This window comes from Carya illinoinensis, chromosome 4 (assembly GCF_018687715.1).
Source record: "Carya illinoinensis cultivar Pawnee chromosome 4, C.illinoinensisPawnee_v1, whole genome shotgun sequence".
Taxonomy (NCBI): domain Eukaryota; kingdom Viridiplantae; phylum Streptophyta; class Magnoliopsida; order Fagales; family Juglandaceae; genus Carya; species Carya illinoinensis.
The window spans coordinates 6,556,715-6,581,494 of NC_056755.1; the positions used below are offsets into that span (position 1 = coordinate 6,556,715).

The following is a 24,780-nucleotide window of genomic DNA, read 5'->3' on the forward strand; positions in this document are numbered from 1 at the left end:
GAGATAGCATAAAGAATAAGACAAACTATTGTCTCTTCAAATCTTATTTAGTCAAAAGAAATACAAGATATGCTGGATAAACATTGTCAAAAGTTTTCTTACTAAGCCAACGAGATTAACAGTAGATTGTCCCTATTTTTCTAGTAAACGATGAACCTCTGCTGTTATCTGCTGATGTTGACCTTGTATCTGAACCCTTTCTCGTTCCAGCTCCTCTATTCGTGGTTGCAGATCATGAGCATACCAATTTGTAAATTTTTTCAACTCTTGGTTTTCTTGCTTTAGTCTTTTATTCTCACTATCCTTATTAGCAAACTTCTGTCGTAACTCAAATATTTGCATGTTAAGATGATCAATCTCACTCACCCTCGCCATTAACCTCCGAGACATAATTGTAACAGAGACAGCATATTCACTATTGAGTATTCTTGATTCTGCAATAATCTCAGAATCAGCCTTACTTGAAAAACTGTTCTCTGCTCCTATCATGGTATTGACGGCCTCATGAGAGAAGATTGATGATTGATGCGTCAAGGGTTCCTGATTCAAGTCTGGAACTTTAGTGGAAGAGAATTGCTCAGCCATTCTATCGTTGTGGAAAAACAAAACTCAGGTTAAGAAGCGATGTATTTTTTTGGCATTCGATAGATGAAAATGCTCATTTTTTTTATAGAAACTCAGAGCCTTCAATCACGTTTGTCAACAACATCAGGCGATTGTTTAAATCTCCAGCCGCACTGAATTCATAGAGTTAGGCCTTGAGACTTTGTAGCATTTGTCGGGTCACGTACGGCTCCTTTTTCAACTATCTACAATGACTATTAAACGCATCGTTTTCTTTAATCCATTTACTTGCTGCCGATCCTTTTTAATGATGCCAAAAGGGGGAGAAGTTTTAGACTAGAACATTAACATTGTTTAAATTGCTAAACTTGTTATATATGCTTGGAATTATATTTATACTTTTGCTTGAAAAACTAATGCATATTTTCAGTGAGAGTTTAAGTATTAATACAGGTTTCAAATTCTATCAAGTATTTGTCATCATCAAAAATGGAGAGATTGTTGAACCCAAGATTTCAAGTTTCATGTGATTATAAATCTATACATGGATTTTGATGATAACAAATGAATTCAAAGAATAAAGGAGTTTCAAACTCAAGTTGTCCACACAATGGAGTCAAGCACATCAAAGAACCAAGCATGAGCAAGAAGGAAATAAGTTCACATTAAAGTCATAGAGTAATGTTGTAAATCTCTTAAAATTCAAAATTAGGATTAATGCTCAAAATTAATATTTTATCATAAAGCATTAAAATATATTTTCCACATGTGTATGAATATTTTTGAAAATTAAATTTGAAAATTTTGAAAGATGATTAATTGTCATCTTTTACATGTGCATGCCTTGATTAAAAGGTTGAACTTTGAAAATATTAAAGATGATTGATTGTCATCTTTTACATGTGCATGCCTTGATTAAAGGGTTGAACTTTGATGATTGATTATCATCTTTCACATGTGTATGTTTTATTTGAATATTTTCAAAAGTGATTGATGCTTTTTTAGATTTATACAAAAGGTAGATGATTTTGTTTTGAAAATTTTGAAAAGTAAAGTGTGCTCTTTTTGTCATATACAAAAAGTAAAAGATTAGGTTTGAATTTTTTGAAAAGGAAAGTGTGCTCCTTTTGTCATATGCAAAAAGTAAAAGATTATGTTTGAATTTTTTGAAAATGAAAGTGTGCTCCTTTTGTCATATGCAAAAAGTAAAAGATTATGTTTGAATTTTTTGAAAATGAAAGTGTGCTCCTTTTGTCATATGCCAAAAGTAAAATATTAGGTTTGATTTTTTTTTTTAAAAATTAATGATGTTGTCTTTGACAATTGAAAAAGAAGAATCTTTTATTTGAATTTTTTGAAAAAGTGAATGATGTTATTTTTGACATGTGAATATTTTTTAATTTGAATATAAAGTCTCATATGCCTATAAATAGATCATTTGAGAGCTTCACATTCACAACACCAAGAGCATACAACATTCATTCAAAGCTTTCATTCTCTCTTCTCTAAGCATTGAGCCTTAATCCTTGTTCATTTTGAGAGATATAGTTTGCACTGTATTGTTCTTATTTCACTCATTGATGAGTGTTTTCTGATAACCTACCCACTATCAGCTCTTGTATCAGAAAAAGGGTGTGTATAACCCTTGTGCATGTAGAAAGTATTCTACATGAGGAATAGTTGAATCACTACATGTAAGGTGATTGCAAGTGTAGAAGGTGTTCTACACGGATCCTTTGTAGTGGTGTTGTTCAAAGGTGTAATAGGTTTCTATCTCCACTTGAAGGAGGTTGAATAGTGAATTTGGAAATTCTCAAGGGGTAGCTTGAGGCAAGGATGTAGGCAGTAGGGCTGAACCTCGTTAACATACTGAGTTTGCTTCTCTCTTACCCTTACTTTTTATATTTATTGTTATTTCATATTTTGTTTATATTTTATATTATATATTTGATTTATAATTATTATTTTTTTTAATACAATTCAATTCACCCCCTTCTTGTGTTAGTCATCTGGACAACATACACCATTCCACGGCCAAAAATGCCATTGATGCCCTCCTCCTCCACCGTGCAAACACCACTTTGCCCAATGCGAGATTTAAAATGGAGGATGACTTCGGGCTCCTTGACCGGGAGGTAGAGCTATCGACCACCGAAACCGTTTGGCGTTTTATTGTAAATGGAAAAATTAAAAGCAAAAAAAGAGAAGATTGAAACTAAAATAGACTGAAAAACAAAGAGAGATGGAGGGAGGCAGACAGAAAATGCTGCCTTTTTTCTAGAGAGATAGAAGAGCTCCTCTCAATAGGGTTAGTTGTCCGATTGGGTGGAATCTAAGTAATTTGTTTATTATCTTAGTTGGCTTTCTGGGTAAAATGATGAGGTGCCTGCACGTTGTTGCTCGATGCTGCAAATCAGTTTTTAAACTTTATATAATCAAATAGCTGTCCCTGGTTTTGTATTTTCATAATCAAAGAGCTGTGTCCCTGGTTTTGTTTTTTTGACACTTGGTCGTCTGTGACGACAGTGGAAAATGGGAATAAGACCCAACTTGTTGTAGGTTGAAATCTATTCGGTTGGATAGAAAAACAAATATTCCATTTGTGTCCTTTATTAATGTTATTTATAGTCTTAGTTGTACAACTGTCGTGTATTTATTTTTTAAAAAAAAATTTAAAATATTAAAATTTTTTATGTAAGTATGTACGTAACACTTGTACAACCTATTACTATATATATATATATATATTTTTTTTCTATTTGTCAATTTATTTATCCCATTTTTTCCTCCAGGGATTTCAAAGCATAAATGAGTCAAATCTATATTAACAAGCCACCAAATACCAATCATGTGCCGCTCCGAGAGATTATCACCACCTTGCTATTTAGGCTGTGTTTGGGTGTTGAAGTCTCTTCAACACTTCTCAACATTTCTCACTACTATTCATTACTTTATTATTACTTTTCACCTACTTTTTTTACTATTCATTACTTTTTACCTACTTTTTATTACTATTCATTACTTTATTATTACTTTTCACCTACTTTTTTTACTATTTATTACTTTTTACCTACTTTTTATTACTATTCATTACTTTATTATTACTTTTCACCTACTTTTTATTACTATTCACAACTCTCTTCAACACTTCTCAACACCCAAACCCACCCTTAGTTGCGTAAAAGAGTCTCGTTTGATTATACATCACATCTCAATATCTTTTTTTATTTTATATAATTATTATAATTTTTTTAAATTTTTACGTAACAAATTTTTTTAAAATTACGACAAAAATATTAAAAAGTGTTTAAATAATTTTAAAAACTCTTTAATAAAAAATTATTTAAGTGTTATATATTAAAATATTTTTAATCTCAAATAAACTAACAAATCTCAAATGTATTTTTCCAGATAATATAGAATGTAATTTAAATTTTAAAAAGTCTGTTAATTGATAAAAATATTCATATAATTTTAAGATAATTACAACTTTTAAACTTTTAATGATATAGTTATAATCTTTAAAAATTTAAATAATCTTCATTTCTACATCAGAAAGTACTTTTTAATTTGTATCCTGACAAACGTAATATGTTTAAAAGTGTTTTAAACATATGGTTATCAAATAGTAAATAACTTTTTAATAGTAAAATTTATTACTTAAATTATAATCTATATTTTTTACCGTAATTCTAAACATGCACAAAATATAATAAACTATTTAATTTTTTAAAATTTTAAAATAAAAATAATATTTAGAATTATATTAAAATAATAATTTATTTAATTTTTAATTTATATCTCATTTCATCTGTAGAATGAAATGAGGTTTTGAACTTTCAACCCGTGTGTTTCCCATGCACCGCCTTCTTCGCTCGCGACTCAATTGATTTTTTTCATTTCTTGTGGAGGAGCTTCGTGATTCTCTCTCCAGAAATGTGGGCACGTCATTTTATAAAGAGTTTTACTATATACAAGTACAGTCGCGCACTAATCTGTGTACCAATACTGATTTATTCATACTTAAAATTTAAATTAACACTGTTTTCAATAAAATTTATTTTTTGACCAATCACATCACATTGGTGCACATATTAGTACACAATTATGCTTGCAACTATATTTTTCCTTTTATAAAACTACGCTAGGTACGTAGTTACCTGAATTGGAATTTTAGCAAATGCACCCCATAGCAATTTAATATTGGATCTCAACCCCAACGAATATGGAAAAGAAAAAGATATTTCAAGTAGAGAAATGATATTTATAATCGTAGAGTAAATAAATATCATATAATTTTTTTTGAAAAAAAGAGTAAATAACAGAAGTTATATAAAAAAAATTAATTTTTTAATAATAAATTCTACTATTTTTTAAAAAAATCGTGTGGCACTTATTTGCTCCACCACTATAATCCTATTTGGATAGTAAAAACGTTTTATCTCATAATTATAATTTTTTCAAATTTTTATATAAAATATAATAAATAATTTAATTTTTTAAAATTTTAAAATAATAATAATATTAAAAAATAATATTCTAATAATACTCTATTTAATTTTTAATTTTATTTATTTCATTTCAACTCACCATTTATACGGAGCCATGTAACATTATTCTTTCACATAAGAACTTACATTGGGGATCTCAATGTTTCAAATAAATCTCTGCATCAAATTTTATTATGAATAATAAGAAAAATGTTATTTATACTTACAATTTTATTAATATAATTATGAAAAATTATATATACTACACTATCATCATTAAATAAGATATAAAATATTTATTATAATTAAATAATTATTTATCAAATTTTCTTTATCATTTAATGGTGGCGAATGTATCACACTTATTTAATAAAATAAAAATAAGATGAGAGTTTAGTATATAGTATTACTCTATAACCATATATGCTGATGTGTCAGTTATTAAAAATGGTGAAAAATTTGGAATTCAAAATTTAAATTAAAAATAAAGTACAGATAAAATCAGACTGTAAGTAAATAGATATACATATGTATAGCAATATTCAAAAAATAAAGCTGATAGTTTTTTTAATAATATAGTTTTATTTTTGGAGAGTGTTTAGAAAAAAAAAGATATTTACAGTAGTAAAGTGTGCAAACATCACGCAATCCTTTAAAAAATGAATAAATATGATACATATGTGAAAATTAATTTTTTAACAGTGGACATTAATTTTTTTAAAATGACTGTGCAACACCTACATACTCTACAATTATATATAGTATTGAAGCGACTACACGACACTTATCTACCCTACAACTATACATAATATTACTTTTTTAAAAAAGAAATAATCACATACACCTTAGAGCACTAATATTAGACTCAACAAAGTTAAAATTTGGCCAAAGTTTAACCAAAGTGCATAATAAATCACTATAATGGACTTAACAAATTAACAGTAATTATAGCTTAAGGTTATTTCGCTGGCTAGATTAGCTAGCTAAGAGCACTAGTAGTGACCTTAATAAATTTTGGCTAGAAATTTTATTTTTACAAATTTTAACTAATCACTTTTTACTACATTAAATAATAGACTCAACAAATATTTCACAATTCTATTAAAATATTATTTTTTAACTTTCAAATTAGAAAGGGGCAAAATCAAATGATGTATGATAGGGAAAATACTAATAAACAAATTGCAAACAAAATTGAATCGAATAAAAAAAAAATCGCAGCCCATTAAAAATAAAATTAAAATCGCACCAATATCTTACCCAACAACCAAACAATAAAGTGGTAAAAGAAAATAAAATCGCATCATCCAAGCATAGAAGAATCAAATTGAATCCTAGTGTTGGAGTTCGGGAAGATTATTTTTTAGTCTAAAAATAATATTTAGCCAGCTCTTTCAGCTCATCAAATTTGGCCAGCCATATGATCTTAAGTTAAAAATAATGTTCATTTATTGAGCCAGCTACTACATTTTATTTGACACTTTAGTTATTCTTTGGCTAAAATTTAACTTTAGCTAACTCACTATTAGTGCTCTAAATATTATTTTCAGACTAAAATAATTAATATGCCACTATCTCTGCTCTCCCTCTCAAGAAGAAAAAGAAAGAAATTTATGAGTCTGGGTTTCTAGATGTGCTTAAAGATTACAAAAGAAAGAAAAATTTTATTGAGGCTTCTGGAATCTATGTAGAGCCAATTTGCTTTATTTCACTATTTTTTATTCCAAGTCTTATATACATTATAAAAAAAATCTAATAATTGAAAAATCAACCTAAACCACCTGCCTAAATGTAAATGATGTGCAACTCTACCTTTCGTTAAATTAATTTCTTAGCAGTGCTTCAAAAACTAAATAAAAAATAATAAATAAAAATAAATAATTTTGGTTGATAATATTTAATAGAATTAAATTAATGGAAAGTTTAAAATTAATATTTTAATAAAATAATGATAAATTTATTAAATCTATTATTTAATATCATAAAGAATAATTTACTAAAATTTATAAAAGTAAATTTTTTAATCAAATTTTGACCAAAGTTTAGAGACTAATAGGAAGGCTATCCAACATCCGGTGCCATTTAAAGAATAAAAAAAAAAGTATTGCCACATTTAAGTTTTTCAAAAAGATTGGGGGAGGCCGATGGTATATTTAGAACCTTGAGGGAGGTAATTAATATTCACCGAACTGTTATACACAATCGACGAGGGATTTCTAGCAGTTTTCCGACTGGCGAGGGTTTTCGACTTCGAGACCACCAAGAGCAGCGAGGGTAAAGCTTCTTCACCAATCAACGATGGCCGACGAAGATTACAATGATTTGGACATGGGGTTACCTCTCTATCTCTCTGTGCATGGATATATATATATATATATAAGGACGATCCAGGCTTCTATTTTCTTTGTTTTTACGTTTTTTTCTTTTGCTTTCGATTTGCATCTTTCTAATTTCCGTTTGGTTTACTACCACATACTCGATGGAAAAAGTTATCCTCATTCTTCGTTTTTGCATCGTTTTGGACTCGAGAGAACAAATGCCTCGAGTAAAACAGAAGCTGTACTGATTATTTCCCTTTCTGAAACAATAGGGTTTGAGTTTCCTCGGCAAAGAAAAAGTGGGTAACTGGATAAGCTCAGGGTTCTTCGAGCTCTATTTTTTATTTGTTTTCTGTGGGAACTCCTGATTGCTCTGCGTCATTTAAAGAGAATTCCTGATTATTCAGTTTTTTGTTTATCGTTTTATTGTAAACAAATAAGTTAATTCCTGCCGATTGTGAAATTGTCATGATTGTATTTTCTAGATCTCGTTCAGGGTTTTATTTGGATGTGTGGTTGTGATGAAAGCAACTGCCTTCATTTATCGGTGTTTTGTGTACCAAAGAGATGCAAGCACCAGAGAACTAGGGAATATGCGTTTTTTTATAAGCTTGATGATAGAGTTGGTATTCGTGCGAGTATATGTATCACATTTTGTACATAATATTAGGTTAAGAACCTTTTTGTGAGGGCACCCCCCACCAGTAGAAATGTTCTTTTATTAGGAAAATTTTATTAATAAGAGTAGGTGACTAGGTGAAGCCCAATTACGCAAGACATGTACAAGAGTAGACGGTGGACACCTAGTAGAATGAAGAAGAAATAGATACAAGGAAGCCATTAACATTAAGCCCATCTAAATCTATAGCTAATGCCCAAAGAAGTGAAGCGTAGAATAAAATAATTTTGCGGTCCTCCAGGGAACACTCATCTTCGAATTTCCAGGTCGTTCTTTCCACATATATGCATATATAACCTGCAACTATCAAGATTGGTAACTTCTTGTATCACTAGAACACCATTCCCAGGCGTTGCTTTTGTATATGACTCGTGTATTTGGGCTTTTTCCTATTCGTATGATCAATAAAATCTTTTTGTTTTATAATTTGTACCAAGTGTCCGAGAACAAGGTCCTAACTAATCATGAGGGTGCACACGCCCTCAATCGCAAGTGCACCTTGGGTAATTCAAGGGAAAGTTCTCCCAGTCTGGTGGCTCCTAAAAATCATTTGCACCAAAGAGGATTCAAACCTTAGACCTTGAGGGAGCATACCACCAAGACCAAGGCCTTTACTACTTAAGCTCCCTAGGGGTTCCACTTGAGCCAAGCCCTAGGGGTTTGAATCGTTTGATCAATAAAATCTTATTTACCGATGAAAAAAACTTTTGAGATCGATAGCTATATTTAGCATGTCGGCAGACTTAGGAGACAGTCCGTTTAATTTAAGCTGCCATATCTATGTAACCTGCTGTATCCTGTACGTCCAACTCTTCCCCTTCTCTTCCCCTCTCCCTGCTCCTTAAGATTAGATGCATATTGATCATCACCCACCCAACTCTACATTTTTATACATTCACACCCCTTGTTGGGCATTCAAAAGGTGAAAATTCTGGCTTGATCCATGTAAGACATGCACAAAATTTTGACATTCATCTCTTGCTGTTGGTGCAACTATGATGAATATTCTTTAATAGAAACAACATGAGCATTGAAAGTGGTAGGTGTTTGCCTAGAAATTTGTGTAAATGATGTAACCTATGACACACATGCTCTGCATCTTGTACTATTACAAAAATATCACAACATGAGGGTGGTTATTTGTTTTGGATGTCTTTGAAAAATTTTAGGCTATTGTCGATCTAGGCAATAGTTCCAACAATAATATTCACATAGCTCTGCGTCATGATCTCTTTTTTTGATGCACCATTTTGAATGGCACTAGAACCGCTTGCAATTTGTTTTTTCAATCATAATGTTTCTGCAATTTTCTTTGTTGCACTTTTAAGCCCCACATAGGCCATGAAATGTGAAAGCATTGCTAATATTCAATTGTGATTCACTCATGACAGTTCTTGGAGTACCGCATTGATTCATTGCAATCATTTCACATGTCTAGGATCATGCATTTTTAGCTTGTTTCTTTGACATCAGAACTGTACATTCTAATAAAGTTTTTAATAAGAGGTTCCTCACTTTTTCTTTTCTTATTTTTTTTGCAGTTATGAGGATGAGCCACCGGAGCCTGAGATTGAGGTGAGGAGAGAAATATAAGATCTACTTCTGGAAAGAATCTGATGAACTGAAGTTTTGCATTTTAAAACAATTATATCAACATGTTATTTTAATGGTGGACAGGAAGGTGCAGAAGAGGATATAGAGAACAACAACAATGATGACATTCCTGTAGAACCTGAAGCTGATGAGAAAGGAGAAGATCATCCAGTTGAACGCCCTCGGAAGACCTCAAAATATATGACAAAATATGAGCGTGCCAGAATCTTGGGTACTCGTGCTCTGCAGATCAGGTTTTTTTTTTTTTTTTTTTTTTTATATTTATTTTACCAATCAGTCTTTAAGTTTTGCAGAAAGTTGAGTTAGTTTCAATACATACTATCAATTTACTTTTTGGTGATCAGCATGAATGCTCCTGTAATGGTCGAGTTGGAGGGTGAAACTGATCCGCTGGAGGTTAGATTCTTTAACAGCTATGCCATTCTTATACGATCAGGCCTAGATCCATCAGGATACTCCTTATTGTTGAACTCATAGAATGCTCCTATCGAACATCCAACCAACATTGTTTTTGCCTGTTAAGTGCTGGACATGCACATTGTCAACATTTTTTTAACAGAATTTTATTAAACATACACGATGTCAGCATTATTGCATTTATGGGTTGATCTTGGGTTCTTTACCCATATTTTTAATTGAGAATTTGTTGAAGAAGCTCTTTTTTGATTGAAACAAAATGGCATATATATATATATTAAGTAAAATGGCATATCTATAATAGGCTTTGCATTTTGTTAAATTATCAGTCATTTTACTCCATTCTATGTGACAATGTCTTCATAGAAGAAATCCATTTCTAGAGGATGATAGAGTTGGATTTTTCTGTTATGGTGTAATGAACATAACTATGATGTCTAATATGATTCTAGGTACAGAAAATCACACTATAATTCTTCAAAATATCACTCCTTTTGCTGTATGATTTCTTCCCCAATTTGAATCACAGGTGAATTTGCACACTCATTAAGATCCAATCATTAAGTAGAAGAAAAATAAGAGATGTGGAACGATCTTAACGGTTAGATTGTAAAAGTGGGGGTAAATTGCACACAAGAAAGTGACAACTTTAGTAGTTTGGTGATTATTGCAAAAGAAGTGGTAGTTTGAGGGCCTTAAAATTATTCTCCTTTCTATAGAGGAATGGTGAAATAATTTCCTATTAGTTGCGTGCTAGAAATAATTATTTGATATCCTGTGTGGTTATGTATTGAAAGCAGTTGCTAATATTTCATATACCAAATTACTTGGAAAAAAAATGTTTTATATACCAAATCTATCCAGATTGCAATGAAGGAGCTTCGTGAGCGGAAGATACCCTTCACTATCCGCCGCTACCTGCCAGATGGAAGGTAATGGCTTAATTAAAAAGGTTGCTGTTGTAATATAAGAAAAAATATTTGGAAGTTGTGTGCCATTATAATTATTAGTGGAAGCTGCATTTTCTTTTGGAGGGTACGGTCTGATACATTTATTTTTCTGTAATGTTTCTATGAAATTTTCCAGTTACGAAGACTGGGGAGTTGATGAATTGATCGTGGAAGACTCATGGAAGAGGCAAGTGGGGGGCGATTGATCTGTTTATGGGTTAGTCATTAATGGACACTGGAAGTTCTGCATAATGTGTATTGAAACTTTGTAGCTCCTCTTCCTCTTTTGGCCAAAGAAGAAAAGAGTTGATACTCGATAGAGCTGCCGTGTTTAGTATTCACTATTATATACTGCGACTTTATCCCCTTATATATGCTATTTGCCCGAAATGAAGCCGTGTCACTTGTTTCCTTTTATTTATTTATCCCTCTCATTTTCCTGGTAAACCAAATGGTGCACAACTTGACTGGTTGATATGTGTTTTTTATTTTTTATTTTTAAATATTTACAAGTCTAAGTTCTAGAGAGATATATAAAATAGGGCTCACAGTTTTGTTGTATATTTAATGTTGTTTGTGGAGTTTAATTTATATTTATATTTTAGAGAATCGAGTTTGGTTGAGGTGGTCTCCATTTCCAATTCCTGTACGCCTTTCCATCTTTTTTTTTTTTTTCCTTGATATCATCTTCTCGATATCTTTTCCCTTGAAGTAATTCGACGATAAGAAATTTTATAATTGAAGTGATCAATGTGGCTCTCGGCTTCTACGTTCAGGTTTGGGGTCCTATAATAAAGACAAAATATAATAACTTTGCCGATTACTAGTCTCTCAAGTCTCAACCCAACAGGGAAGTTTATGAAATTTGAGAGGTGAGGGGTAATACTGGGATTGTCGAGCCGAATAACTCACAGCAAGTCCATACGATACGTAAACCCTCCGAAGCTTCCTACGGCCACCCAATTTTTCTTCAGTCCACAGTTCCGACGTGCTGCCTGCTCATTTTGGCTGAAAGGGTCATCTTTGAAGTCTACAGCTGATTGTATTTTTTGTTTCGCCTGTGGACAGGGGGAACTGGGGAAGCACGGGAGGCGGGATACTTCGAAAAGAAGGAAAACTACTGAATTTAATAATTTATTATCTCCGATGACTTGACTCAGCACTACTAGATATGGAAATGGGTTAAGTAAGTATCTTGCATTCTTTTTAAAAAATAATTGAATTTATTATTAAAAATTAATTTTATATGTACATCATATATTTATTCAATTTTTTTAAAAAGAGTGTATGGCCGTTGATCACATCGTTTATTTAATTTATATATATATATATAAGCCAATATCTTTTTGTTTCTAAATTATTAATAATAACTAAATTAGAGTAAATATTTCAATTAAAGGTGGGACTATTATAATTAAGTGCATATGTTACGTGGATTATTTATTTACTTTTTTTAAAAAAAGATAAATTATAAATTATTTTTCCCTAAGCCACCCTAGTATAATAAACACTTGATTGAATGCCTAATATATATATTTTTATGCTTTAATGTGTAGTTAGTTGAACCCCCCTGCCTTTAAAATAGAGTTAATAGACAGTGTTAACTGTTAATGTATTTTTTTTAGAAAAAATTCAACTAACAAATTACCGCATAATAATAAATTCATTTTCTTATATATTTATATATATATATATATATATTCCATACGATGGAGCTCCAAATTAAACGCCAATCAAGGAACATTTGGACGTCTTTGGATTTTGCTTTTCAGCATATACCCATGTGATTTGTGATTTGAACCCCTTAATCAACTAAAATATATATTGTCGGTCAATTCCGTTTGTTGAGCTATCTTCAATATCAATTCACCACGTATGCATGCAAACTAATTTCCTGAGCTATCTAGCTGCCTTTCTCTTTCCTATGGTTAGCATTGGAGAAAAATATGTGGTATCAACGAATCAAAATAAGCTAATGTGATGGACATGTTCCGAAGATAATATTCCTGCATCCAAGATAGGGGACAAGTGGATGAGAATCATATATATATATATATATATGTATGTGTGTGTATGTGTGCATGCATGCTAGCTAGCTACATGATATGTTTTTCGACAGTAGTACTCCTGCAGAGAATCAAATCCTACAAAGATTCACAACCATGATCCTTAGATGTTTCTTAGGCAGCATGCGCATACGAAGCATTCATTCATGTTATTAATATATTTTAAATTACGGATCGTCACTCAATATTAATGTTTTCTAAGTAAATATTTGAAGCATGTACAGCCAAATTAAATGGAAAAAAGCAACGGATAACACTAGCAGTATTACTAATAAGTATAATAATAATTAAAAAGAAAAAGAAAAAGAAAAAGAAGTAGGTGATTGGGGGTACTGTTTGCTTGAATGTCTGTTCCGCACGTGTTTTGGGACTATACGATCGAAAAGTATATGATGATAAGAACAAGACTACTGTTGCCGGACATGTGAATCCGAGGTGTCATTTGCTCGAATAATCTAAAGAAAATCTTAATTTATTGATACCTAGTTTTATCGCAGAACACGCGCGAGGGATAATTTTACTTATCAATTTAATTTTTGTAAAACACAATAATAACCAAAAGCTCTATACTGAATGAATACTGTATATTTCCAACAAGCTGGCATCGACATTTATCTTTGGTAAAGGTCGTTTGAAAATTAATTAGGAACTTACAAAAAAAGTAAATTAAAACATCTTGAAAAGAAATTACTTTTGAATTATTTATTAAACCTTCCATAGACCTTTTTTTCCCCCCCAAAAAAAAAAAAAAAAAAAAAAAAAAAGGCAACCTCGTTGCTGGAGCAAAACATGTGATCACTTAAATAAGACGGCCGGGAGAATATGAAAAGTCTTGTGACTTTTTGAGGTGTTGGTTTAGTATTTATTTATTTTTAGTTATTTATTTATATATATATATATATAATATTGGTTCCTAATTAAGCCTGAGATTTGATAAAATTTAAAAAAAAAAAATACTAATCTTCAATACGTTTGACACAGACAAAGCCAGAAAAGACCCTCTACTCTCGGCTGGAAAGTTACGCTCATCACAAAATGTAAAATTGGAATTCAGTACAAACAGGCGAGTCCCACCGATATTAATAAATAATTATTTTCTAAATTATTACCTGGTCCCGAGCCCCAGCCCCGACCCCCTTTTTTTTTCCCACAGGCTCCAAAAACGTGCGCGATTAGCGTATCATTATTCCTACCCACGCAACATATTCCATGCACAATTGCACACACATATCCACGTCCCTTTTAGAAAACTTTACTTTATTCCTTCTCCTCCATATAATCAACTCTCTCTCTCTCTCATGCCAATTGCCCAAGAACTAGGTGTCTAGGCATACTTAATTATACATGAAAATGGCAGCACCATCACCTCTTTCTCATCGAATATATCATCACCTCATTCTCTATCTTCAAATCCCTTTTGTTTAATAGGCTTTGATCGATCCTTTGTCTTGAAGTTTTTCATGTTCTTGTTCATGGGGGCTGGTTTTTCTGGTTTTGCAGCAGATCAGAATTATGGAGTTTGTTCTCCATCGAAGCCCGGTCTGGATGACTTGCCGGAGAATTGTATCGCATCCATTCTCAAGTACCTGGATCCGCCGGAAATTTGTAAATTAGCTCGATTGAACAAAACTTTTCGTGGCGCCTCTTGGGCTGATTTTGTGTGGGAGTCGAAGTTGCCTACGGATCATAAGTTCCTTGTTGACAAAGTTCTTCATGGAAACCCAGAGAACTTGCCTAAGAAAGAGATTTATGCAAGATTGTGTAGACCCAACAGCTTTGATCATGGCACCAAGGTAAATCTCTCTCTCTCTCTCTGTGAGTGGTCGACAGCTGGTAGCGAGTGACGAGTAACGCACTGGTTAACAGCAAGATAGACCTATTTTCCATATATAGTGTTGTTTCCAGTGAGCTAATTACAAGATTTAAATTCCCTAAAACTTCAGATCGATCTTCCTAGTTTCTTACTGATCTTCGTATCACAAATTCCAACTTTTTTCTTGGTTGGATTAGTAAAATTCTACCAACTTTCCTTCTAGCTAGGTGATATATTCATAGAGAAAAACCTTTTTTTCCCTACTATATAAGTAATAGCTTTTTCAACAAGCTCATTTTGTGGGAAAAAATGGAGTTAACAATATATATTTATATACATATATATATTTATGTGATCTTTTTGTTCTTATTCTTTTTCTTTAGCAAGTTTGGTTGGACAAGAGTAGTGGTAAGATGTTTATGTCGATTTCGTCGAAGGCATTGAGGATAACAGGGATAGAAGATCGAAGATACTGGAATTATCTTCCGACTGAGGAATCCAGGTGAGAGTTTCAATTTAATGCGATTTTGTTTTTGTTTCCAAAATGGACTTTTGCTTTCAAGATGATCCAGAAATCATGCTCAGAGCTTCGATCTGAAAGTCTTTGATCAAACTCTCTCAAAAAGATCCCCTTTCTATAGCTAGCGGTGATAATTACGGTTTAAAAATTGCAAATGTTTGAACTGGTTCCCAGGCTTCTTTTAAAAATTGCATGCAAATCTCTCTCAAAAATTGCAAAATTGCAAATATTTGTTTTCAAGTTCCATATATAATTCATGTGGTCAAATGGAACTTTTTGAATTGTGTATGATCTACAGTATGCTGTTGATCATGGGGAAGAAATAAGTAGTATATTAGTACTTTTCCCAATATGACAACATGTCGTTTAATTAAGGACATGATCACAAAGTGTATCTAACCCCTCAAATTAAGTAGATTTTATTCTATTTTTTTATGGCATAGCTTGCCTTGTGGACATAGTTTTTGACTTTAATCTATTTTCTTGTTAGATGGCTTGCTTTGATCAGCATGGCTTTAATCCTTCCCTAATTGAATATTATATATATATATATATATATATTAAGTTCCTTGCTAGTTTAGCTTTTGATCTGTAAGAAGCTGATGCTTCCTTCGGGCAAACCGTTTGATTTTTCAAACCTATTCTGAGACTTTATATTCCAACCGCGTGCTAACGTTTGAGAAAGGAATTACATACTTTGCTATATTTTATATATACATTTAAATATCTCAGATTCAATCAAATAAGGAGGTTTTGATCATCTAGTTGCAAGTATTACGTACGTTATAACTTTTAAAAGATCAGGGACAGAAATGTCATCTACTTGACATCTTAGAAAGACATGATATATAATTTTTTAGAAATGATATTTGCAGTCGTAGTTGTGCAAGTGGTGTGTAGTCGCTTTGAAAAAAATGAATTAATATGGGACTTATATGAAAAAAAAACTAACTTTTAATCGTGGACCCTACTCTTTTTCAAAGCGATTGCGCGGCGTTTGTAATTCCACGACTGTATGTAGCATTGCTCTTTATTTTTTGCTATTTACTGATATCTTCAAGAAATTATTAAAATACTCACTCCCAATGTTCTTAATTTGATGTGTGCTAGATTTCACACAGTTGCGTACCTTCAAAAAAATTGGTGGGTTGAAATACTTGGAGAGTTGGAGTTCGAATTTCCACCTGCGAAGTACAGCCTATTCTTCCGGCTTCAGCTAGGCAAAGCCTCGAAACGATTTGCTCGAAGGGTCTGTAACCTTGATCAAGTACATGGTTGGGACATCAAACCTGTCCGGTTTCAGCTATCTACAATATCGAACTGTACTGGTCAGCATGCAATTTCTCATGAATGTTACCTGCGGGAAACAGGCAAATGGATCCATTACCAAGTGGGTGACTTTGTCATTGATCATGATGATCAGAACCGTAACAGGCCCACGAAGATCAAGTTTTCGATGGTCCAAATTGACTGTACACACACCAAAGGTGGTCTATGCGTAGACTCCGTGTTCATATGTCCGGCTGAGTTTGGAGAAAGATTGAAACGATTTTAATGTTTAGGTTTTGAGCTAACTTCAGCTGCAGCTGGAAATGATAAAAGAGAATGTAATTAAAGTAGTAGCTCAATTCTTTATACCACTTTTTTTCCCTTAATTTCAAATTATTTTCATTTGAATTAGCAAAGTAGAGGACCGGAGTGGGTGCCAGCTTATGTTTTCTGTTCTTTAGATGTTGATCAGTGTAGTGGTGATCTTGGCATACTACTACTCTAATTTGGCGTTGTAAATTAGAAAAACTGGTACGTATCCAGTGCCGATTGGGAGTTGATCGAGTACTGCATGCATACACATCATGGTAATTTGTATTTTGGTTTCTTTAGTTCATGATGAAATGCCATGGGTACTCAATGTTCTTCGAGTACTCCTTATCTTTCTCTGCTCTCATCATGGTAATTTGTATTTTGTTAGCTCAGTTGATTCTATTTTGTACAGAATAAAACGTACGTACGTCCATATATATAATGAGTGGTGCTTCATATATATATATATATATATACTAGGAAGGGCACGAAAAGAAATAGTTGATAAATGAGAAGATAAATAAAAAAAAATTCAAATAGATTTAAAAGAGGTTATAAATTTAAAAAAGTTATATCAAATATAATAAAAAGTGAACAAAAAATATGGAGTTTATATCCAATTCACTGTTCTATTTAAGCATATAATTACAATAGTAAAAAGTTTGACAAAAAGATATTTGAACGTTTATGTTGTTGCTTCAATTACAGGACTGACGGAAAGAATGCTTAACTTCTTCTTATACAATTGTCCAAATTGATTAATTTCTACACCTAGATAGATGATTTATTCATTTTCTGATTATTACATATCATTGATCTAAATTAATTAGTACATCTAAGAATAAAATGAATCTATTAAAAATAGTCAATTTGATGAGAAAAAAATTACAGGAAACAAAAATAGATGGTGTAAACCATCTTTGTTAAATACATGTGTAGTCATATCAATATAAAAGAAAAGATTTTCTTTTAATAATTGGGGTTTTTTAACCGTTCTTAACAAATATTTAACAAAAATATGATACATATGTATTTTATCGATTTCTTATTGTTACAACCATCAAAAATATATTTAAAGACCTAAAATAATGACGATCATAACATATAATAACATTGTTACCAAACAAATAGAATAAGAATTTTCCATATGAGAGAGAAGATAACATACCAAAAAGTATAGGAAAAATAAAAAAAAAACAACCGAAGTAGATAAAATTAACAAGAAGTAAAATGAGAAAATGTGAAACAACAACAAAAGCAGCATATCTGTTAGAAAGAATACATTAGAAAAAAGCAACACAATAATTATATAGTGACATCTGTTAAATAACACTATATTAACAAATTGAGAATAATAAGAGATGTAACTATTAAATTCAATATTTACATAATCCAAAATTGAAGGAAATAAAATGCTGCATGAAATAACATAAACAGACCATATTACATTAAAAATTATAAATCTACATGAAATAATGTTATTAATATCAAATTTGTTATTGAATGATTAAATTTATTCAACAATCAAAAAATATTTAGATTTGGAAATGATGTATCTAAATAAATCATTAAATGAAAGTCATTGATAAAAGAGAAAAATAATATATAAATAACTCAAAATGAAAGCAACTGAAATGCTATAAAACATTACACTTTACTTTTTCAACATTTTATTTCTATCAAATTTTTATCAACATTTAGTATTTATTTAGAAACAAAAAAGAAGAGACTATATTCCAATTAATAAACCTAAACTCATTTATAACATTATTTATTTTTCACAGGCCAAAAGAACTTAATATCTTTTTTTAAAAATGATACCACCTCCTGATCTATAGAATCAAAAAAGAACAACAAAAAACTCAGCCCACCCATTCCCTAATGTGACGCCTTTTAAACAAAGCAATTAATCCTAAGTTACTTTTACTTTTTACCTTTCCATCTCTCTCCTTCCCCTTCTTCACCTACCACATCGAGATTGTCAACATCCTCTCTCTCTTTTTCTCCTCTCTCTCTCTCTCTCTCAGAAGGTCGTTCTCTCTCGCTTTCTCTCTTAGTCGGAAGGTCTCCCTCTCTATCTTTCTCTCATACCCAGTCTCTATTTCTCGAATCGTTTGAAGAATTTTTATTTATTTCTTTTTTTTACATTTTCACATGTATTTTTTTTTTTTTTTGACATTTACATTTACACATGTATTTCAGATTGTGTTTGGATCTAGTTTGCGTATATATGAGCATCATTATTTTGCTGAACTTGTAGAAATTGAAGATAAAAAACCTGTGATTGGTATATAATGGAAACCAAATGGGTTTTGAATTTTTGGTAATTGCTGTCAGTTAAGTTTTTCTCTTGTTTAGCACTGTTAGATTTTGTTTTTAGATTTGGTTTCCTTTCGTGTATATGGGTATGATTTAGTTAGTGAATTTGTACAAATTTCAAAGGATTGTTCTTGGATTTGGTTTCATTTCTTGTATATGTGTATGATTTATTCAGTAAATTTGTATAAATTTGAAAGCATTGCTTTTACATTTGCCTTGGTTTCGTCTATATGGGTATAATTTTTTTTTCTAAACCTGCACAAAACAGATAAAAACGTGCAAATGTAGAAAGAGAAGAAGGTAAGTCGATGGTGGGTGATGCCGACACTGTCTGCGGTGGTCCAAGGCGGCACCAGAGGCTGGGTCTTCTCGAAACCATTGTTGGCATCTCAATGGGTCTTCCTTACAGTGTGCACGGCGACTATAAAAGGGAAACATAGGAGAGATCAAGAGAGAGAGTCGCGACTGCTTAAAGGAGGGCCGTTGTCCAACCTGCTCCGTGACTTTTGATGGCGGCAAGGGACGCAGGGTGGAGAGATAGAAAAGAAAGTCTTCTGTCTGAGTTGAGAGAGAGATGACATTTTCGATGGTTTAACCGAAAAGCATATCGCAAATTTGGAACAAAAGTAGGGGTGAAATGGAAAAAAAAAGTATTAGACGAAAACACTGTTACAAACAGATTCGCACTTTATGTGTAAGTATAGATATAGATATATATACGTGTGATTAATTAGTCACTAGTGACTACAGTAGGCCTGTACGTACTGAAATTAATGAACTACTCTTGCGTGCGGATTGCAGATACTTTATTATTATTTTTTATCTATTTTTTATTATTTATTATTTTATTATTCTTTTTTCACTATTATTTATAACATACCGAAATATCTCAACACTTAAATCCAATCTAAATCAATATTCGATCTTATAATTTTTGAAAAAATTTAATTACAAGTATAACTGTGTATTAATATGTGTATCAATTTAATATGATTGATAAAAAAATAAATTTTATTAAAATTAGTATTACTTTAAATTTTAAATATAAAGAATTAATCGTAAAAAAATTTCTTAATTTCAAGTTCGTGGGGGCCGGCCTGCACAACGTCATGCCACCTAACTACCTATATATATATATACAGCAGTGCTACAGGCAACCCTTTGTGACATCGGCTGCCACATCATTGATTTATTTAAAAAAGAAAAGGAGGTCGTCTTTCATGAAGAAAATGTTCAGAGGGAGGAAAAGTTTCATCAACTAAAAAAATAGAACAAAGAAAATTCTGTGGGTCGTCGTCATCGTCGCCTTCGAGTATGGAAGAAGGCCAAATTCGAGCAAAACGGCACTTGGGTATTCTCCGAGTTCTGGAATCAGGTTGTTCCGACAAACCGGGCACTTTGAGTGAGAAGCCAACTAGGCATCGATGCAGTCGTTGTGGAAGGTGTGGTTGCACTTGGGGAGCAAATGTAGAATCTCTTCATCTTCGAACTCGTTCAAGCACACAACGCACTCGAGCAAGCCCTCGCCCATTTTGAGTCCCTTGATGGTGGAGTACAAAAATGTCAGGAAAGTTTTGATGGTGTCGGTGCCAATTCCACGAGGGAAGTGCGAGCGCAGGACGTTCCTGTCGGCGTTGGTGGTGGCGAGGTCGAAGCTGCCGTGGATGATGCTATTAGTGCACGGCACACGTAGACACAGAAAAATCTGAGGAAGAAGACCCATGCGGGCTATGCGTTTGTCTAACTTGAGGCTGTCGAGCGATCCCTGCGATTGCTGACCTTGAAGTCCCATTCCGTTCTGTGAGGCCGCAAGCGGTGACATCTGCAATAGAACAAATAGTTCGACAACAACCCAAGTGACGACTGGAAAACTCAAGTTTAAAAGCTTCTGGACTGTCATTAGTGCTCAGTTGGGTTGTAGCACTCTGTGCGTTTTTTATTCTAAATGATTTTAGGCGGCGCTGAAACCAGCAAAAAGGCAAAACAAAAGCAATTAAAAATAAATAAAGGCTCATCGTTTACTTTTGGATAGATTATAGTATATTAGACATTGTTTTTTTCATTATTTGTTATGATCCAGGATCCAACTTCTTCTTAGACTGTACGTGTAAGCAGTATCAATGGTATTGGGTGTAGGATTGACTTGGGGATCAGAGGGTGAGAGGCCTGAGAAGGGGACCTCGATGTATTCGGACAATGATGTTGTACTTGATTTGGGGCTTTTGTGGGTGTTCATTGGCTATTTTGTTCATTGTCTTTGACAACTGTGGGGGATGGGGGTCATAGATGGAGAAGACTATAGGAATTGGAGAAGGCTCACATGTTGTCGATGGAGAAGATTAAATAAAATGAAGAAGCCTCAATGAAGTCTAGTGGGAAAAGAGCTGGGCAAGAGGCCTTTGCGCTAGCTGTTAAGAAGAAACCAAAACAGCATCATTTGTAGAAATGCCACATCAGTGGCGATGCCGCAAGGGTGCCCTTGCTCCGTTGCATCAATTATTTTTCATATATATATATATGTTCTCGTCGATTTAGCACCACCCATATTGCCATGTAGGGGTGGCAATATGTCATACAACCCATTAACTCAATACGAACACGACACGATAATAGTAGGTTAGGGTTTAGCCTTAATGGGTTCGAGTCAAAACGGGTTGACCCGTTAAAACACGATTGCTTAACGGGTTGATAACGGGTTAACCCGTTTTGACCCATTATAACCCATTATGACACGTTAAGAAAGTTAAAGTTACAATTATACCCCTATATCTAAAAATAAAATTGTTAGAATTTCAATTTCGATATTTTTATTATTTGGATTATAGTTTTGGACTTATAATTAGTTTTATAATTTTTATAGATATTGTAATTTTAACATTTATATAAAATTATGCTAAATTTAATCAGGTTTAAAAAGTTAATTTCATGCCTATTCAACCCATTTATATAAATAGTTTAAAATGAGTTGTATTGTGTCGTATTAACCTATTTCGTAATATTTTCTTAATTTATTTGTTTACTTATAAAAAAACATATTTCGTAATATTTATTAATGGGTCAAAACAGATTGACACGACACGACACGACATGTTATCTTAATGGGTCGTGTTAGGGTTTGAGATTTTGACACAATAAGCTTAACGGATCGGGTTAGGGTTGACCTATATGACCCGTTAATACGATTTGACACGATACGAACACGATTCGTTGATACGATTTGACACCCCTAATGCCATGCATGCCCTTGATTAGATATATCGTGTGTCTTCTTCGATCGATCGCCAGCATAATTCTCCAGTCCCTTCCGAGTTCGTGATGCACAAGATGCCACCTCGCCACCTCGTCTAATGGATCTAACACCATGAACCCACATATATAATATTGTTGCCATGTTATTATATTTCCTCCTGTCTTTTTCACCAATATCATGATAATGACTAGACCACATTTTTTTTTTTTTTTATTGTTTCCTTCCAATGTTCTCTCTCCTGGAGAGCTAGAAAACCTGAAGAGATCCGAGGAGCAAGCTGCCAGATATTAAAGCATATCCTCGGACCCACGAAAGATATATATATACACACACGTCATATATTGTCGGTTTAATTTGACCGATGATCAGAATTTGCAAATTAGGAACCCAATAATATACTAAAGTAGTCGTGTTTGACCGCATTAATCGATCCCGATTTGTCTGTCATGTGTATTTTTGATCCAACAGAATAAATTATTTTTGATCCCGATCGAGGATATCATTGTTGAAAATTTAGATCTCTCAAATTTATCTCCTATAAGATTTATCTTTTACAGGAATAACAAAAAATAAAAATAAAAAAATAATAATAACACAAAAAATTTATGTGAAAACTTTAAAATAGGAAAAAAATCACCAGACCCAAAGAAAAAAATTTACTATGTAAAAAATTATTACAATCACACAATTTTTCTGCTCACCACACCTACAAAACTATCCCACTAGTAAAACTTTAACTTTACACCTCTTTCCCTTTTTCAAAAGGTTAATAAAGGAATTTAACTAAAGTTAAAAGTTACTAGATAAGTTTTCAACTGGTACACTTAAACTAAGAGCTTAACCCTTTTATTTATAACACATGACATATGCCCTTTACTTTAACCCAACCGATGTGGGACTAATAAAGAAGTACAAGTCAACAATCTTCACCTTACAACTTTAACTGGTCTCACAGTCAAATTTCACCTCAATGAAGATCTTCATAATTTCTGCTATCATATTTTACCATAAAAGCATACCCATTCAGAATAAACTAATTCTAAACATTTTATTTCGAACCCACGTACTAAAAATAAAATAAAAAATAAATTAAAAAAACAGGAGCCAATCGTGAATTTTACACCATCATCGTCACTAACGAGGGTAGTTGCAGCCTGAGATCGAGACTTTTTGGTTTCGATTTGGACCCAGAATACGTAGCCCGTTAATTAAGAAAGCTTTTATTCCAAGGCTAAGAGCATTAATGGATTATGTACACGTAAATCTTTACAGTAGAATAATTATTTTTTTATTATATAATAATAAAATAATATGAGATAAATTTAATTTTAATTATTCATATCAAATCTCAACATTAAATAATTTTACTATTCTATCTATTTATATGTTAATTAATAATCAGCAAAAAGAGAGATAGAGAATTACAGATAAATAATGAAATAAAAATTTACTCTTTATATAATAAATATCAAATTTGATATTCTCTTTATAAACACTGTAATTAAAAGTTATAAAATTTGATATTAACTAACCGTTACAAGTGAATTTTTTGTCTAATAATTAAAAAGTATACTTTATTTTGGATATAAATAATCCATTAACAGTACCCTAAGAATTTGATCTCTAGGCTTTCGCAACAACCTAGCTACCTGCTTTAACTTCTTCAAGTACTCGGGGAGCTATAAGTGTAGTTAATTAAAAGGAGATATATCATTAATAAATTTTAAATATAATTTTAAATTTTAAATACTTGTTTTAAAAATGATGAATAATAATATTTGTTTAAAAGTAAAACAAGTACAAGCTAAGAGTACACCATTCACCAAATTACTTATTATTAAGAGCATTTATATTAGTCTATATATATATGTATGCAAAATCATATTTGCATAATATGAACTTAAATTCATTTATATTGAATTATGTATATTCAAATATTTGCATAATTATGAACAATACCTTTATATATTTGAAGATTTACTATTCACTTTTTAAAACATATTTTACTCATTTTTTCTCTCCTCCCACTCTCTTTTTACAGATTTACCTTTACATATTTTACTACATATTTTACATATTTTACCCATTCATTCCCAAAAATATTTTACTCAAATATTTTATATATTTAAAAATCAAACTCGTGCACCTCTCTCATAGGTTCGGAGCATAGGTTCGGAGCACATGTATTAGGTGTTAATG

General features: G+C 32.0%; 3 protein-coding genes and 1 long non-coding RNA gene across 4 annotated transcripts; 3 read left to right on the forward strand and 1 right to left on the reverse strand.

The window, feature by feature from the left end:
* The first annotated feature begins 7,233 nt into the window (after window positions 1-7,233).
* Window positions 7,234-11,422, forward strand: LOC122307855 (DNA-directed RNA polymerases II, IV and V subunit 6A-like). Its single transcript, XM_043120965.1, has 6 exons — window positions 7,234-7,387; window positions 9,593-9,626; window positions 9,729-9,898; window positions 10,010-10,061; window positions 10,947-11,014; window positions 11,169-11,422. Exons 1-6 carry the CDS (start codon window positions 7,353-7,355, stop codon window positions 11,236-11,238), a joined length of 429 nt encoding a protein of 142 aa, XP_042976899.1. The 5' UTR covers window positions 7,234-7,352; the 3' UTR covers window positions 11,239-11,422.
* Window positions 11,423-14,310: 2,888 nt separating this feature from the next.
* On the forward strand, window positions 14,311-17,376 carry LOC122306681 (F-box protein PP2-A12-like). The gene is made up of 3 exons (XM_043119143.1): window positions 14,311-14,891; window positions 15,295-15,413; window positions 16,542-17,376. The coding sequence occupies exons 1-3, from the start codon at window positions 14,559-14,561 to the stop codon at window positions 16,984-16,986; spliced, it is 897 nt and encodes a 298-aa protein (XP_042975077.1). The 5' UTR covers window positions 14,311-14,558; the 3' UTR covers window positions 16,987-17,376.
* Window positions 17,377-18,953: 1,577 nt separating this feature from the next.
* On the forward strand, window positions 18,954-20,151 carry LOC122307840. The gene is made up of 2 exons (XR_006241836.1): window positions 18,954-19,076; window positions 19,600-20,151. It is a non-coding gene; the product is annotated as an uncharacterized LOC122307840 (long non-coding RNA).
* Window positions 20,152-20,745: 594 nt separating this feature from the next.
* On the reverse strand, window positions 20,746-21,231 carry LOC122306190 (RING-H2 finger protein ATL34-like). The gene has a single exon (XM_043118629.1). It carries the CDS (start codon window positions 21,229-21,231, stop codon window positions 20,746-20,748), a length of 486 nt encoding a protein of 161 aa, XP_042974563.1.
* Window positions 21,232-24,780: the final 3,549 nt, after the last annotated feature.

Excerpts from the sequence above, each read along its gene's own strand:
- LOC122307855 (XM_043120965.1), top strand. The coding sequence starts at position 7,353 with ATGGCCGACGAAGATTACAATGATTTGGACATGGG. Across the intron at positions 9,627-9,728 it reads CACCGGAGCCTGAGATTGAG|GAAGGTGCAGAAGAGGATAT; the intron begins GTGAGGAGAGAA and ends AATGGTGGACAG. Across the intron at positions 10,062-10,946 it reads GTGAAACTGATCCGCTGGAG|ATTGCAATGAAGGAGCTTCG; the intron begins GTTAGATTCTTT and ends AAATCTATCCAG.
- LOC122306681 (XM_043119143.1), top strand. The coding sequence starts at position 14,559 with ATGTTCTTGTTCATGGGGGCTGGTTTTTCTGGTTTTGCAGCAGATCAG. Across the intron at positions 14,892-15,294 it reads GCTTTGATCATGGCACCAAG|CAAGTTTGGTTGGACAAGAG; the intron begins GTAAATCTCTCT and ends CTTTTTCTTTAG. Across the intron at positions 15,414-16,541 it reads CTTCCGACTGAGGAATCCAG|ATTTCACACAGTTGCGTACC; the intron begins GTGAGAGTTTCA and ends GATGTGTGCTAG.
- LOC122306190 (XM_043118629.1), bottom strand. The coding sequence starts at position 21,231 with ATGACAGTCCAGAAGCTTTTAAACTTGAGTTTTCCAGTCGTCACTTGG.